Source organism: Lynx canadensis, chromosome A1 (genome assembly GCF_007474595.2).
Source record: "Lynx canadensis isolate LIC74 chromosome A1, mLynCan4.pri.v2, whole genome shotgun sequence".
Classification (NCBI taxonomy): domain Eukaryota; kingdom Metazoa; phylum Chordata; class Mammalia; order Carnivora; family Felidae; genus Lynx; species Lynx canadensis.
The window spans coordinates 173,545,057-173,562,050 of record NC_044303.2 but is presented as its reverse complement, the minus strand read 5'-3'; the positions used below and the strand labels follow the sequence as shown (position 1 = coordinate 173,562,050).

General features: G+C 50.3%; 2 protein-coding genes and 1 long non-coding RNA gene across 3 annotated transcripts; 2 read left to right on the top strand and 1 right to left on the bottom strand.

Moving 5' to 3' along the window:
• The first annotated feature begins 89 nt into the window (after positions 1–89).
• On the top strand, positions 90–3,713 carry PRELID1 (PRELI domain containing 1). Its single transcript, XM_030326797.1, has 5 exons — positions 90–346; positions 911–1,136; positions 2,617–2,730; positions 2,844–2,922; positions 3,154–3,713. Exons 1-5 carry the CDS (start codon positions 255–257, stop codon positions 3,300–3,302), a joined length of 660 nt encoding a protein of 219 aa, XP_030182657.1. The 5' UTR covers positions 90–254; the 3' UTR covers positions 3,303–3,713.
• Positions 3,429–8,175, bottom strand: MXD3 (MAX dimerization protein 3). Its single transcript, XM_030326806.1, has 6 exons — positions 8,084–8,175; positions 7,725–7,830; positions 7,044–7,073; positions 6,802–6,916; positions 4,543–4,726; positions 3,429–4,468 (listed from the first exon to the last, which is right to left on the bottom strand). Exons 1-6 carry the CDS (start codon positions 8,151–8,153, stop codon positions 4,353–4,355), a joined length of 621 nt encoding a protein of 206 aa, XP_030182666.1. The 5' UTR covers positions 8,154–8,175; the 3' UTR covers positions 3,429–4,352.
• LOC115521549 lies at positions 6,915–8,617 on the top strand. The gene is made up of 2 exons (XR_003971102.1): positions 6,915–7,663; positions 8,103–8,617. It is a non-coding gene; the product is annotated as an uncharacterized LOC115521549 (long non-coding RNA).
• Positions 8,618–16,994: the final 8,377 nt, after the last annotated feature.

Genomic DNA, 16,994 nt, shown 5'->3' with positions numbered 1-16,994 from the left:
TGAGGAGGGAGGGGCGGGGCCGAGGGATCACGTGTGCGGGCGCCGGAAGTGGTGGGTACTGCGCGGATGCGCCGGAAGTTGCGCGCAGCCGGACAACTCCTCATGGCGGCGGCGGCTTCTTGGGCGCGGTGCGGTGGTGACTGAGCTGCGAGCCTGGAGGGCGTGCGCCGAGCCGCGGCCCGGCCTCCGCGTGCCCACCCCGGGCTTTGCACCCCTGATGCTGCTTGGATGCTGAGCCCGCCCAGGCCGGGACGATGGTGAAGTATTTCCTGGGCCAGAGCGTGCTCCGGAGTTCCTGGGACCAAGTGTTCGCTGCCTTCTGGCAGCGGTACCCGAATCCCTATAGGTACGTGGCCCTGGAAAGAGCAGTCCTTCCCTCTCGCTGTTTGGAGATCGAAGTGTGGGGCCGGGAAGGACTCGACATCGAGTCGGAGGTAGGGGATCGGCGGAACCGTGGCCATCTGTAAGTTAAGAAAACCCTATCCGGGAAGCGGCCAGGCCTGCAAGGTAGTGGAAAGAGGCTGGGCCTGGGCGGTGGTTTACTTGAGGCTGTAGTCCAAGGTTCTCTCATTTCGGGGTGGTGAGACAGGAAGAGGCGGGGGAACTTGAGTTGGGAGGGATCTTGAGGTTGGAAATCCGGGCGTTGGCCAACTCCAGTGCCTGTGGCATTCTCCACGGGTGTAATAAATCATGAGGTCCAGCTGGACCGGTCAGCGAGGGGGCGGGAGTTGGAATTTGCCTGCGGATAGGCTCAACGAACTCTAGATCAGGTCCGAGGCACGCCACTTATCACTGCAGGTGATCGTGCCAAGTTTGGGGAAGGCATGGCCATTCTGGGCCAGGAGGCTCCAAATGGGAAACCCAACAGGCGGCATGCTCCCTAGAGTCACCTTTACTCTGATACTTGCAGCAAACATGTCTTGACGGAAGACATAGTGCACCGGGAGGTGACCCCTGACCAGAAGCTCCTGTCCCGGCGTCTCCTGACCAAGACTAACAGGATGCCCCGCTGGGCCGAGCGACTGTTTCCTGCCAATGTTGCTCACTCGGTGTACATCCTGGAGGATTCTATTGTGGACCCGCAGAACCAGACCATGACCACCTTCACCTGGAACATCAACCATGCCCGGCTGATGGTGAGACTACCCTCCCCTTGTTCCCCCAGAAGTAGAAAACTCCAGGTACCTGTGGCTAGGGAGCCATGAAGGAAATTCTATGGTCTGGGGCAGATGTGGGTTACTAGGGAGTGATAGCTCTAGAGTGTAACTCAGATGAGCTTTTCAGCTGGTTAGTATCTCTGGACCAGTCTTTTAACTCATTGATACTGAGGGTACATGTTCTACAGAGTTGTTCCAAGTACTAAATACAGAGTACCCTCACTGTGCCTGGCACATGTATAGTTTGGGCTCACAGGAGTGATGCTGAGGAAGGGAGGTGGTAATTTTCAAACAGGAGTCCATCAAGCCATAAGGAATTCCTTTGTGCCTCAGAGGGGAGAGGTTCTGGGCCTCTTGCCCCATAATTAGAGGAGTTCTGTCTTATGATGTTTATTAAGACATTTATTTATCTGTCTTATGTAATGGATTTTTGTCTGAGATTTTGGTGGAAGAGGTTCATACACGTTTTGATTTTTTTGCACATAAAAAAGCTTGAAGGGTCGCCTGGGTGGCGCAGTCGGTTAAGCGTCCGACTTCAGCCAGGTCACGATCTCGCGGTCCGTGAGTTCGAGCCCCGCGTCGGGCTCTGGGCTGATGGCTCGGAGCCTGGAGCCTGTTTCCCATTCTGTGTCTCCCTCTCTCTCTGCCCCTCCCCCGTTCATGCTCTGTCTCTCTCTGTCCCAAAAATAAATAAACGTTGAAAAAAAAAAAAATTAAAAAAAAAAACTTGAAAACTTGAAAGAAAGCTAGTGCGGTATTTTCTCGCTTGTGAATATTCTAAAAGCTTTCAGAGAACTCTTCGTTCTCTTTCTCAGCTAATCTTCACAGTGACCCTGGAAAGGTGGGTATTACTCTCTATTATGCAAAGAGGGAAGTGAGGTTCAGAGAGGGGAAGTGTCCTGCAAGGTCACAGAGTGAGCAGGCACCTTGATATTCTCCCCCAGAGTTTTCTGAGGCTTCACAGCAGACTATCCCGAGGGCATAACCTGTTTTTATAAATTACAAAGATAGTGATCCAGCTGTCAAGATATGTGTTTTAAGTGTTTCTTTTGGAAATACTGGTCCACTTCTCTGATAATGAGCTGTGACGACTGCCAGATTTCCATTTTGGAAATGGGAGCTCAAGAGCTGTAGTGGTGGAAGGCAGGCTAAAAGCACTGCATGGAAACCTAGCACACAAAATCCAGGACCAGGATAGAGCTGGAAGGCACCCTACTGATCTCGAGTCTGTATGCCTTTTAGTTTGAAGAGTTAGAGAGAGGAGAGGTGTTAGCAAAATGGCCTTTTTTATGTTCTTGCTCTTCCTAAAATGCAGATTTGGCATACAGTAAGTGAAAGAAGTAGGTTTTCATTTTATTGCCTTACCTTGTGAAAGAGAGGCAGGGGATCACATTGATGTGCAAGTTTGGTAAAGTGAAAGACACCCCCACAGTTGTGGTTGGCCTGATTCCCCGCACAGGTGGTGGAGGAACGATGTGTTTACTGTGTGAACTCTGATAACAGCGGCTGGACCGAAATCCGCCGGGAAGCCTGGGTCTCCTCTAGTTTATTTGGTGTCTCCAGAGCTGTCCAGGTGAGCAGCTTTGTGGGGGTGCTGGGTCTTTGGGGGCCCAGGCATTTGGCACAAAGGCTTGGCTAGGGATCGGTGGGAAGCTCCAAATCTTTACCCCTTTCTTCTTTTGCCAGGAATTTGGCCTTGCCCGGTTCAAAAGCAATGTGACCAAGACTATGAAGGGCTTTGAATACATCTTGGCCAAGCTGCAAGGTGAGGGCTCTGGGCACAAAGAGAAGCTGGAGTCAAGTCCTAGCTGCCCTGATTTGTGTGGAGTCTGTGGCTATCACCACCCCACTCTAAGCCTGGGACTCCTGATCTCTCCCCTGGGGCAAATACCACCTTTCCAATGGGGCCTGGCCCAAAGAGGGTGAATGTCATGGAGGGGTGATGAAATAGGTCGTCTTGGCATTCTCTGAAGCCAGCCCCTGCCCTTTGCTGCAGGTGAGGCCCCTTCCAAAACCCTTGTTGAGACAGCCAAGGAAGCCAAGGAGAAGGCAAAAGAGACGGCACTGGCAGCTACAGAGAAGGCCAAGGACCTTGCCAGCAAGGCGGCCACCAAGCAGCAACAGCAGCAGCAGCAGTTTGTGTAGCTAGCCCAGGCCCTGGTGCGGTAGGACACCTGACCACCCGGCTCAAATCCCTCCACCCTTTTCCCCCTTGTACTTTATTATTAAAAGTCAACTTCCAGCCCTTTCTACTGTCTGGGTGGTGGGTTGGGGGTGGGTGTCCCGCTTGCCATTTACAGTGCACCAGGCATGTTACCATGTCTGAGCTGGGCCTGCTTACTCCCGCATCGGGCAGCTGAGGACAGGCACAGAGAGGCGCAGTGAAGTGCCCAGGGTCACAGGCATTGTGCAGATGCAGTGGTAATAAATGCTAGACTGTAAGCTCCATGAGGGCAGGGACCTTTATTGCACTCTCTGATGTGTCCCAAGTACCTGGAACAATGCCTAGCACATAACAGGCACTCAATAAATACTTGTTGAATTCAGTCAGCCCTAGCTCTGGAGTCAGAAAGCTTTAGTTTGAATCTTGACTCCGTGCTTTCCTGGCTTTGGACCTCAGGCAAGTCATCTCACTCAGCCTCGTCCCGCCTATGAATTGGGGACAGACAGCCCCCAACTGTGAAAATTAAAGGGACACTGCTGGTATGGTCAACAGTGTCAGTAATGGCTACTGATCTCATTTCCTCTTTTCCAGTTTGTCTGCGGCTGGGAGTTCCCCATTTTCATCGGGCAAGACCATGTACAGGAAGTTAGTAAAGAGGCTTTTAATGAAAATACTGTACAGTATCTGGGACAAAGGCCAGAGAGCCTTGTCTAGGAAGGAATGTGAGGGCCCAAGAGGCTTCCTGCCCCCTTGGGGACAGCAGAGCCAAGTGCTACAAAAAAAAGGCCTGGAAGAGTGGCCCAGGCCTAAGCTGCCTGCCCCGTGGGGCTCAGGGGAAACCCAGGCACCCCTCCCCCAGGAGGCACAGCCGGCGGCAAGGTTGGGGGCAGGCACCTATTCCCACACAAGGGTCCTTTTAGTCCATTGCAACAGGAGGTGACTCCGAGCAGCCCCTGAGGCTTTGGGGAGGACTCCTGCCAGCAGAGCGGAGAGTAGTCTGAGGGTAGAGGCCCACTTTGGGGCGGTGAAGGTCATAGCCAGGTGGTTCTGCTGTGTGAGTAGCTGTGCTCCTGGCCTGCGCCGAAGCCCCGCAGCAGCTCAGCCTCGCCCCCGAACACCAGGCTCTCCACGTCCACCTCTGCCTCCTCTACACAGGGAAGGGTCCAGTCAGCAGACCCAGCCCACGCAGTCTACACAACCCCTCAGCTTCGGGGTACTCACCTTGGTCTGAGTCCGAACGCTCCGACGAGAGGCCTGAAGAGTCCAGGCTGTCTGCCCGTGGCCGCTCCCTCTCACCTGGCCCCGCCAGCCCCCGGAGCTGCTCCAGCTGCTGCTGCAGGCTCTGCTGCTTACTGCGCAGCTTCTCCTTGAGCCGCCGCGCCTGCTGCTCCTGCTCCTCAAGCTTCTGCAGGTCCCAAGGGAGCGAGGGGCTGTGGGGTCAGCTGCCTGGGGGCCCGGGGCTCATCCCACCACACCTCAACAGTGACTGTCCGCTCCGGACCAGGGGTGTCTAAATTTGGGCCCCAGAGAGCTCCCGCATCTTCCGGGAAGCCAGCCCTCCTGCCCTCTGGGCCCATGTAAATGGCCTGTGAACGCTCTCGTGTTGAGGAGTTGGGGAGGGCGGGCACCACGATCTCAGGCCTTCAGAGCCTGGTCCAGCGATGTGAAAGGAGTCTTGTAGTGGCGAGCAGCAGGTTTTGGAGAGGACTGCCGCACACCTGCAAGTGGGCACCACGGCTCAAGGTGGCCACCTCCAGGTAATAGCCAGTTACAGCCACATGCAAATGGGCTTGGTGCTGCCAGACATCCTAATTTCTTTAAGAGAAGCTGGAAAGTCAGACTTTTTCATGTCAAATGTCGTTTTAAGTGCTGCCAACTAATTTAAATTTTTAGAAAACTGTAGACCGAACCGAGGGTACCAGTTTGTGACTCCTAGTCAAGACTCTCCCAGGAACCCTGTGCCTTCAGCATTAATCCTCCTCAAGCTCTGCCAGCCTGGGTTCCAGGGACTTGGAGGGCCAAGGGTCCTCCCACCAGAGCCTTTGGTGGGCAGAAGTCTGCATTAGTCAACAAGAAGGGGAGTACTGGATGAGGGGACACTTGTACTGGGTGCAGAAGGATAAGTAAGAGCTGCCTAGGCAAAATGGGGCAGGAAGAAGCATCATAGCAGAGGGAAACTGAGAAGAGCATAGAGACTTAAGCTTTTCTGGTGGGGCACAGGGATATGGGAGACCAAAAGCTGACCAGTAGCAAGGCCTGAGTTGTGAAGGGCCTGCAGTTTTGCAGGAACTGGGACTTCTGTCAAGAGCCACGGAAGGTTTCCAGCAGTAGACCTAAGGAGATCTATGTGCTACAAAGAACATTCTAGGGCAAGATGGAAGACGGCCTGGAGAAGGCAAAACAGGTAGGGCCAGGACAGGGGATATAGGACTTCAAGGAAGGAGCAATCCCTAGCTCCTGCCCATGGGCCAGCCAGCACCCAAGGGGCACACATTATCTCTCCAAGAACCACGCCAGGCAAGCTCCATGTGAGAAATGGGCCTGCTACCTGACCAGGGTGTCCTTCAACAGAGTCCAGGGATGCAGGCACTATGGGGTGGTACTGACGTTCCCTACACCGTGATTTACTTGCTGCATAAGCACCTGGATCTCTCTACCACAACCCCTGGTGCCTACAACAGGTCCTGGTAGAACAGGTGCTCAATAAACACTTGAAGGAAACTGCAAATCAGGGAACTTGGGCCTGGGTTATGGTTCTGCCTCTCATTAGCTGTGCTGCTTGGTCCTTAGCCTCCTGTGCCCCCATTTCTTCCTAGGCCAAAAGGGCCAAAAGGACAAGAAAAGGCCTCTTGTTTCCAAGGCCACTTTTAGTCCATTCCCTAAGCTCCCATTGGGGGTGGGAGTAGGGGTGCTGCCTGGGGCATACCCCACTCCTGTCCACCAGGGGGTGCTGAGCTTAGCCCAGGCAGCGGAAGGGCCCTGGGAAGATAGGTGACTGACTTCCTCTGACCTTCCCCTCTCCTGGCCTCTGGAACTACTCTCCAAAATGGTATCAGAGTAGAGGGCTCAGAACCGGAGGCCTTGAAGGATGGGAGAGTGAGAGAGTGAAAACCAGCCCTCTGCAGTTCTAGGGACCCTGACACATGACACATCAAAATATTGTCAACAGACATGTCCCTCCTTACAGAGGAGGATAAAGTCCAGAGAGGCTAAGTGACTTGCCAGTTAGGATTGAAGTGATATAATAGCTGTAATAGCCGTGAACATTTAGTGAGCAAACTCAAGCCTCATAACAATCCTTACTTTCTGCTTTTCTCCCTACTTCACACATATGGAAGCTAAAAGCATAGAGAACTGTCCCATGTCACACTGTTGACCTATGACCTCAGGCCTCTCTCCCCAGTTCCACTCAGCCCCTCCCTACTATACCTCTCAGGAGTTCTGGCAGGTTGGCCCCAGGGTGCAGGGGTAGCTCCATACCTGGATATGCATCCTGGCCCAGCGCAGAAGGCTCAGTGTGGTGTACCGGGCACAGTCAGCCCCGAGGGGCATCTGCTGTTTTAGCTCTTCCAGGCACCTCTTCAACTGGGCCCTCCTGCAGGGGAAGGGGTCTGGAGGGCAGTGCCAGCCCAGCCTTGCTGGCCACAGGGGCAGTAGGGGAGGGGAGGCCAGAGGGAGGTGGTTCCTGGGGCCTGGTGATGTCAGGCAAAGCTAGGACTCACCTGCGCTTCTCCAGCTCGTTGTGCACAGACCTGTCAATGCCAGGGAGGATGGGGTGAGGGGGTGTCAGCTACTACCACACCCTCAGTCCCAGGGGCTTAAAATCCACTATAGTTGTCTGCTCCAAACTAGCCCAATGTGGGGATCTTGTGCCGGCCTTGGGCACTGGAATCCCCAGGAGAGAAAGAGACAAATGGGGCCAAAAGCTGGGAGACCTGCCCAGGTGGTTGTGGGGTCCGAAAGAGGCCACCTACCAGCAGTCAGGAAGGGCTTCCTGGGCAGAGATGACAGTTGAGCTGGGCCAGAAACAAGCTATCCAAAGTGGGTAGTGGAAGGAGAGGCATTAAAATTGGAGGGAATAGCATGTGCAAAGGGCTGACACGAGAGAAGAGGAGGAAGCCTGTGGGAGAAATCGAGTGGAGTGAGATGTGGAGTGTGCTAGTGTGAGTGGAAGAAGGACCCTGAAGTATCCTATTTATAGCTCCTGACACAACAGGGGTGCTCAAGAAATAGTCCCTGAACGAATAGAGGGGAGTGAGGACATGGCAGGAGAGGTCTGAACTGCCTCCAGAGTGAGGATCTGGCCCAGAAGATGCAAGCAACAAGGAGGAAGTGGGCAAAGGTGAGGCCCGATGAAGGGACCCATCCCCCCTCCTCTCCCCACCGTCCCCAGCACTCCTCACCGCCCACTGTCCAGCGTGCCAGAAGCTTGGGGGGATCGCTTCCTCCTCTTGCTGACTGGGCCCGGACTGCGGTGCGGGCACAGGGACGCGTAGCCATGCTCAGCTTCTGCCAGAGACAGCCCCCGCCCGCTTCAGGCTGGGGCTGGTCCCTGCAGGCGCCCCTGGCAAGGCACGGTCAGGGAAGGGTTTTTGGCGCCAGGGCCATTTTCCCAACCCCACCACCCCGCCAAACTGAGAAAAGGTGCCTCAGGGTTACTGCCTAAGGCCATGCATGCATCCTTCCAGTTGGGAGCCAAGTCTAATCCAGGCCTGTGTCAGCGAGGTTGCTGCCTGGAGTCTGACCAATGTTTCTTCCTCACCTCTCTCGCGGCGCTCTAGGAACTCGGCCGCCTGCAGCAGGACCTGGATATTGCTGGCCACAGGTTCCATGTCGGAGACAGCTGGTGGCGGGCGGGCCTAAGGTGCTGGCCCGAAGAGCGGCTGCACCACTTTTGTTACAATGTAACTGACACGGTGCAACAAACACAGGGGCCCCGGCCCCGCCTCCGAGACACCCCGCCCCCGGACGGCCCAGTTCTTGGCCCCGCCCCTCTGGAAAGGGACCAGGGAACCGCAGCCCACCTCCACGAGCCAGCCCGGCCCCTCAGACTCCCAGGGCTGCCACGGGCGCTTCCTCCAGGCCCAGTTTTTGAGTGAGTCCCCAGGCTGAATGGGGCCGCATCTTGCCCATTAAGTTCAGCGACCCCACGCTGACTACTTGGAGTATCAGGGCCTCAGTTTCCAGCCCGGAGTTGATAGTGAAGACTCTGCCCTTAGAATGGTAATCCGGGCACCCGTGGTCTCTGGGAGGCCCCAGCTCGACTGCTGCACGTGGGCGCCACGGAGGCGGGGCCAGCGGGCACCTTTGCCCATTGCCTACTGCGGCTTGCTGTCGTCACCTTCAGGGCGGGGCCGGGGAGCTTGTGAGGCACTATTGGCTGCGTTCGGCCCCACCCTCCCCCTCCGCTGGCCTACAAGTTCGGGCGGGAAAAGGAGCAGGTTTCAAATTTGAAAACCCGGGCGATTGGGCGGGGTTGGGCGGGAACGGAACTGCAGTGCGCAGGCGCCAGGGGAGGGGGCACGGATCCAGCTCCCAAGGCTCGGGGGTCTGTGCCCTAGCCTGCCTGCCATCTGCCCCTATAGACCCCTGCTAGGCCTCAGCTTCCTATTGTGGTGAAGGGGAATGGTCTCCTGGCTCCTCCTCCCCCTCATCTGCAGGGAAACCATTGTTGCTAGGAAAATGTCAGTAGAGGGTACCAACTTCACAAACCAGGCCATACTCTGGAAGCAGGCGACCTAGTTTGTAGGGGAGCCCTGGGTTCTGGAGCCGACAAGGTTGGGTTCCTCTCCTGTCCCTGCTGCTTCTCAGCCGTGTGACTGGGAAGTGATCTCACTCCTGTAAGTTCAGGAAGCCCTGTGACAACAGCGCTGTCGCAGGACAAGAGCCCTTGCCCATGTGTGCCCAGTACGCTGCAGCTGACTTCTGAGGCCAGGGCAACCAGACGCAGGTTTCTTCCTCCCACTGAGCCCCTGGTTGCCTGAGTTCAGGGCCACTTCTTTAACATGACGTTTTAGCTTTCTAAAGGAGTATATGCAGTGACTTCTAAGGGCAGCACCAGTAGGTGTGCCAAACCTGCGGGAACAGTGACAGTCCTAACCGTGGAGACAGGAAGATGAAAGCAGCTGTTACAGGGTGGAGAATTAAGCCAGGCTGGGGCTGAGTGTGAAATGGAGAGGGAGGAGGAGAGGGAGGATTCTTTTATTAAGAGACAGTCCTGGGGGGCGCCTGGGTGGTTCAGTTGGTTAAGCCTCGGACTTCGGCTCAGGTCATGATCTCGCGGATCCTGAGTTGATCATGAGTTCGAGCGGCGCGTTGGGCTCTGTGCTGACAGCTCGGGGCCTGGAGCCCGTTTCAGATTCTGCCTCTCTCTCTACCCCTCCCCTGCTTGCATTCTGTATCTCTCTCAAAAATAAACAAACATTAAAAAAAAAAAAAAAGAGTCCTGGGAAACACATGATACAAAGCAGTTAGTCCTTGAGGGGAAAAACCTTCGGGTTTCTCTAGGAGTCACTCCTAGAGGAACCACTAACATTCTAGGGCCAAACTACTGCTGGAACTGTCCACCCATTCACCCATCCATTCACTCACAAGGTATTACTAGAGCAGTTACTGGACCCCAGACTCTTTGCTGGTTACTGGAGAATACAAAATGGGCAAAACCAGGCAGAGTTCCTGCCTTTGCAGAGCTCACAGGCAAGAGGGATAGGGATCGACATAGTAATCACACAAAAGAGTTACAACTTGGACAGGTCCTCATAGGAAAAGACACAGTGTAAAGGCAAGTTCTTAGAAGCATGTGTGTGTCCTAATCCAGGTGGTCAGAGGTTTTTCTGGGCAAGTGGTGACTAGGTGTAATCTCTGTATAGGAGGTATGTAGAATTCCACACAGAGGAGCAACAGGTGCAAAGGCCTGAGGCTGAAAAGACTGCATGCAGACCAAAAGAAGGCCGATGTGGCTAGCATACAGAAAATGAGCATGGTGCAGGCTGACTCCACAGAGGCTGGCAAGGCCCACAGTAGGCTGACTGGTTCTCTAAACCCTCACCCACAGTCAATTATGTCTGAAGAAAGGATGCCACACAAGGCTTGTGAATGAATTTCCAATCTTATTTCACTAACATCAGTACCCATACAGTGCAGGCACAAACCTACTACTCAGACCTCTAGGACCCAGGAGGTCCAGCTTGGAATGGAGGGAAAGATGGCAGGGAGGGATTCTGAAGAAGGAGAGTTCCCAGAAGAAGGTAGCAAGGCACATTTGAAAAACTAGAGACACTCCAACTAGAAGTTGTGGGAAGTGACAGAGCAGCTGCAAGGGCACTACAGTGATCACACTGAAGACCAGACTTCATCCCGAAAGTCACGGGTGGGATTCAAGCTAGAAACAGCATGGAGACTAAGGTCAGGGCCACCACCCGGGGGGGGGGGGGCAGGAAGCAACACCTACCTCTCAGGAAACAGGGCAGGTGGGGAGGATGGGGAGGGATGTGTCATTTCCCTCTATCTGCTTTTAAGTTTTCTCTTGATGATGGTTTTCAGCTGTTGGCTATGGTACACCTGGGTGTGACTTCTTTGTATCTGTCTTAAGAATGTTGTGAGTTTCTGGAAAGTTTTTCAGTCTTTATTTCTTCAAATATTTTTTCCTGCCCGATTTTCTTTCTCTTGATCCCAATTTCATGTATGCTTCCCAGTCTCATATCAATGCTAAGTGATGTTATTAGTGTGGTCTGGGCTTTTTTTTTTTTTTTTAACGTTTATTTATTTTTGAGACAGAGAGAGATCGAGCATGAACGGGGGAGGGGCGGAGAGACACAGAATCGGAAGCAGGCTCCAGGCTCCGAGCCATCAGCCCAGAGCCCAACGCGGGGCTCAAACTCACGGACCGTGAGATCGTGACCTGAGTTGAAGTCAGACGCTTACCCGACTGAGCCACCCAGGCACCCCTGGGTTTTTTTTTTTTAAACATTTTTTAATGTCGGCACAAAAACACTCAGATTAATGGAACAGAATAGAGAACCCAGAAATGGACCCACAAACATATGGCCAACTAATCTTTGACAAAGCAAGAAATAATATCCAATGGAAGAAAGACAGTCTCTTCAGCAAGTGGTGCTGGGAAAACTGGAACACGACATGCAGAAAAATGAACCTGGACCACTTGCTTACACTATACACAAAAATAAACTCAAAATGGATGAGAGACCTAAATGTGAGACAGGAAGCCATCAAAATCCTCTAGAAGAAAGCAGGCAAAAACCTCTTTGACCTTAGCTGCAGCAACTTCTTACTCAACACATCTCCAGAGGCAAGGGAAACAAAGGCAAAAATGAACTATTGGGACCTCATCAAAATAAAAAGCTTCTGCACAGTGAAGGAAACAATCAGCAAAACTAAAAGGCAACCGACAGAATGGGAGCAGATATTTGCAAATGACATAGCAGATAAAGGGTTAGGATCCAAAATCTATAAAGAACTTATCAAACTCAACACCCAAAGAACAAATAATACAGGGAAGAAATGGGCAAAAGACATGAATAGACACTTTTCCAAAAAAGACATCCAGATGGCAAACCAACACATGAAAAGATGCTCAACATCACTCATCATCAGGGAAACACAAATCAAAACCACAATGAGATGCCACCTTACACCTGTCAGAATGGCTAACATTAACAACTCAGGCAACAACAGATGTTGGCGAGGATAAGGAGAAAAAGGATCTCTTTTGCATTGTTGGTGGGAATGCAAGCAGATGCAGCCACTCTGGAAAACAGTATGGAGGTTCCTCAAAAGAACTAAAAATATAACTACCCTACGATCCAGCAATTGCACTACTAGGTATTTATCCAAGGGATACAGGTATGCTGTTTCGAAGGGACATATGCACCCCAATGTTTATAGCAGCACTATCAATAGCCAAAGCATGGAAAGAGCCCAATGTCCATTGATGGATGAATGGATAAAGAAGATGTGTGTGTGTGTGTGTGTGTGTGTGTGTGTGTATACACACACACACACACACACACACACTGGAGTATTACTTGGCAATCAAAAAGAATGAAATCTTGCCATTTGCAACTATGTGGATGGAACTAGAGGTATTATGCTAAGCAAAATTAGTCAGAGAAAGACAAATATCATATGACTTCACTCATATGAAGACTTTAAGACACATAACAGATGAACATAAGGGAAGGGAAGCAAAAATAATATAAAAACAGGGGGACAAAACGTAAGAGACTCTTAAATATGGAGAAGAAACAAAGGGTTACTAGAGGGGTTGTGGGAGGGGGGGATGGGTTAAATGGTTAGAGGCATTAAGGAATCTACTCCTGAAATCACTGTTGCACTGTATGCTAATTTGGATGTAAATTTAAAAAATAAAATTAAAATAAAAAACAACAAAGCAAAATAATATCAAAGTTAAACAAACAAACAAAACAAAACGTGTTTTAATGTTTATTTCGGGGGCAGGGGGGTGTGCACACAAGGGGAAGGGGCAGAGACAGGGGGCAGAGAGAGAGAATCCCAAGCAGGCTCTGCACTGGCAGTGCAGAGCCCAATGAGGGCCTTGAACTCATGAATTGTGAGATCATGACCTGAGCCGAATTCAACAGTCAGATGCTTAACCAGCTGAGCCATCCAGGCACCCCTCAGGTTTGTTTTTTTCTTTTAATCTCTCTGCTTCAGTGTGGTAAATTCTATTTATTTGTCTTCAAGTTCACTTATTCTTTCTTCTGTAACATCCAATTTGGTGTTTAGCCCATCCATTGTGGTTTTTATTTTAGCTACTATATTTTTCAGATCTAGAATTTCCATTTGGTCCTTTTTAAAAAGTTTGCTACCATATTCTAAGATATCTCATTACCTTGTGTATTAATTTCCTAGGGCCATAACAAAGTACTATAAAATGAATGGCCTGAAACAACAAGAATGTATTCTCTCACAGTTCTGGAGGTTGAAAGTCCAAAATCCAGGTGTCAGCAGGGTTTGAGGTTCTAAGGGACAATCTGTTCCAGGCCTCCCTCCTCACTTCTGGTGGCTGCTAGCAACTGGCATTCCTTGGCTTGCAAATGCCTCACTTCAATCTCTGCCTCTGTCTTCACAAGGCCCTCTCCTCTGTGTCTCTCTGTATCCGTTTCCCTCTTCTTGTAAGGACACCAGTCACTGGATTAGGGCCCAATATTAGGGCCTCATTTTTAACCTAATTACATCTGTAAAGACTCTATTTCCACATTAGGTCACATTCTGAGGTTCTGGATAGACAAGAATTTTTGAGAAATACTCTCCAACTCATTATACCCCTTCTCTATCCCTATTATTATTCTTTTCCAATTATTTTATATATTTACAATCATTTATGTCCTTATCTGCTAATTCCAGTAACTGGGGTTTTTTTGGTGAAACTTCTGCTGAGTATATTTTCTCTTGATTATAAGACATGAGAAGAAGAAAATATGCTTTATAATTCTGTAATTCTAGAACATAAAAGTGAGGAAAAATAGACTGTAAGTCTATCAAAGTGTGTGTGTTTTATCTATTTTCCTGAGAGACCAAGTCCTTGCCTATCTGACAGAACAAACAGCTTAAGATTCAGATTCCTCTTGAGTAGAGTTTTGTGAGGAATTTAGCTAATTGTAGAGTAAGAGTGAACACAATCTACACAAGACCACGGTCACTTCTTCCACCAACTGCAAGTTCAGGGGATTCCCAAAACAACTACTGGGGGGACTTGTTAGGATTCACAGAACCCACTTAATGCTATAATACTCACTGTATACACTCTATTATACAGTTTCTTACAGGAAAAGGACACAGAGGAAGACTGGCCAAGGAAAGAAGCTCATGAGTCTGGGGAACTGTGAGATACTATGAGGACTCCCACACCCTCTTCCCATGCAGTCAGAACATGTTATTTTCCCAATATCAATGTGTGACAATACACATAGAGTACTGTGCACTGGGGAGGCTATTCCAAGACTCATTCTCAGTTTTGGGGGCTCCATTACATTGGCATGATTAATTAAGCCCCCATATGGTTGATCTCAAGTCTCCAGTGGGCTGCTACCATGTGACCCTAAGCCTCACCTTAAATCACATTGCCATTCCTTGTCTAGCCTAAGCCTCTGGGCAAACAAAGATCATCTTCCAAGAGCTGAGGGCAGAAGACAGAGGCCTCTTCTGTGGTGAAGTTAAATGCCACCCTGTCTCTAGCCAAGACTCTTACAGCAAAATAATCATACTCCCTAAGATTTGGAGGGGCCAGTGTGGAGGTGGGGATAGATTTAAAGACACTATTATAAAGCCAGTATATACATTTTCATATTTTTGTCTTAATTATTCATCCCCCACCACCATATCTTATGATAAACTAGTTCTAAGCAGAACTATTCAGCTTAGAAATTAGCTGGCGTTGGGGTGCCTGGGTGACTCAGTCGGTTGAGCATCCTACTCTTGATTTTGGCTGAGGTCATGATCTCAGGGTCACAGGATTGAGCCCCATGTCGGGCTCTGCACTGAGGGAGCCTGCTCGGGATTCCCTCTCTCTATGCTCCTCTTCCTGACTTGCGTGCACGCGTGCACACTCTCTTGCTCTCTCTCAAATAAAAATAATAATAAGCAGGAAAAGGCTCTGACAGAAAAATTTAAAAAAAAAAGAAGAAGAAAAGAAATTAGCTGACACTGAGGTAAATACAGTGCTTTCTCAGGCCATTTTCCATCTGTGTTACTTCCTGGGGAGGCTTTAATTCAATTTCTGAATACATCTATCAGTATCAGTACTGTAATAAGCCCAGTGATACACCCTATCGAGTGTGCTGGCACATGTGTCCTGAAAAGCTCTGGCACATTACTAGAGTCCCACTCAGGCATTAACAATTGATCTAGTCCATCATCACACTGTGTGACTGCAATGTCCCCCAGAGTGATACCATTCAGGTTTGCAGACTCCCATTCAATTTTTTTTAGGTCCCAAAAGCAAGAGTGGTCTCACAGCAACATGCATCTCCACCATTTCAGGCACCTGGTGTAACCGGGTTGAGAGACAACAACATCCAACTTTGAGCCTCTCCCCAAGTGCCAATGCCATCCTGCATTTCCCTCACTGCATAAGCCACTCATTCACTCCTTTACCCCCAGCTACCATTCCTCCTCTTCTCCATTGACCGCCTAACTTTTCTACCTTTGGAAGGGGTATTAGGTTTGGCCACTGCTGGTCCAGGTTGCCAGGAGAAATATTAGTCTAGCATATGCCCCCCCCCCCTTTCAGGCCTCTTCCATGTCGGGGCGGGGGTGGGGGGAAGGTTGGAGTTAACAGGTACAGAACTAAGGTGAACCTGTCTAGACCACCACTCGGCAATACAGCTGCATTCAGTGGCAGCCCCAATTTTGCCAGATGTGGTGAAGGCAAAACCTACCCCATCAGACCCTTAGCAATTCTGCCATAAAGGTTTAAAGGTATAGTTTCTTACTTAGGGATCCCCCTGCTTCTGGCACCTGCAGTTGCAGGCCTGGTCCTGGGACCAACTGTATCAGGTAGGACAAAGGAAGTTGAGGTGATGTGGGAAAAATTAAAAAGGACAGTGATCCCAGCATTCTTCCCATTCCCTCTTCTCCAAATCCATCCCCAAAAGCAGAGGAATCTCTCTAGTGGGGACCCTCCCTTGGCCTCAAGTTAAGTGTGAGCACACACTCATGGAGGTGTGTAAGCCAGTCCTTCATGCCTTTATTTCCCTGTTTTAGACCAAAAAAAAAAAAAAAAAAAAAAAAGTTTCAGCTGCCTGTTCCAATTTTTCAACAAACCATTCCTCTGAAACTTACATCCCTCTGTCTACTGTTGGACATTATGGGCTGTAAAATGTGTTCCTTGGAGGATATATGATCTGACAGTCCATATAGTTCTCATGTCTTCTGTTCCGGTCCTTTTAATGCTGAGCACTTACGTCTACCACGGAATAGGCTAAGCCAAGAACAGAGTAACTGTCTGTTCCTGTCACAATCCATTTGTACCACCCCCACCCCCAGGTTCACTGGCACCAGTCTGATTTGCCAGATACGTGGTGGCTACTGCCTGTAAGTCAATAAAAATGCAAACATAGGGGCTTTTATCTTTATTCAATTCTTCCATAATTGCTAGAAAAACAGCATACAACTCAGCCCAATGAACTGATTTGTTTTGACACTCTCCATCAGAGTAGTGGGCTTCTAAACAGGAAGCTGTCCATTTACCATGGAACTACCCTCCAGAAACCAAGCAACTCTTTGTTGGTCAATGGAGAGCTTTTCATAGGGTGCTGCCTGAGCAGCCATAGGATCCAGCAGCTACTAAGATGGTTCCAGAATCAACCATAGGGAAAAAGAGGCTCCCTACTCATGAGTACTTCCTCTCATTCTCCTGGTGGCCTGTTCCTATATAAACCATTTCCATTTTATGATGGAATACTTCTGGGCATTACCCTCCCCATTAAAGTACTTCCTCAAAGTCACCAGATGCATTGTGGGTAGTTCAGGTTTCAAAATTATTTGATGTCCTTTAGTCACAGGAAAAATCTCAAAGTCCAATAGTAACTATCTCTCAAATGGGAATTTTTCTGGTCCCAAATCCCAGCAATTGCCACTAGGTGGCACTCACAGGCTTTTGCCATAAGTTCCAGTAGGCTCCATATGGGGCT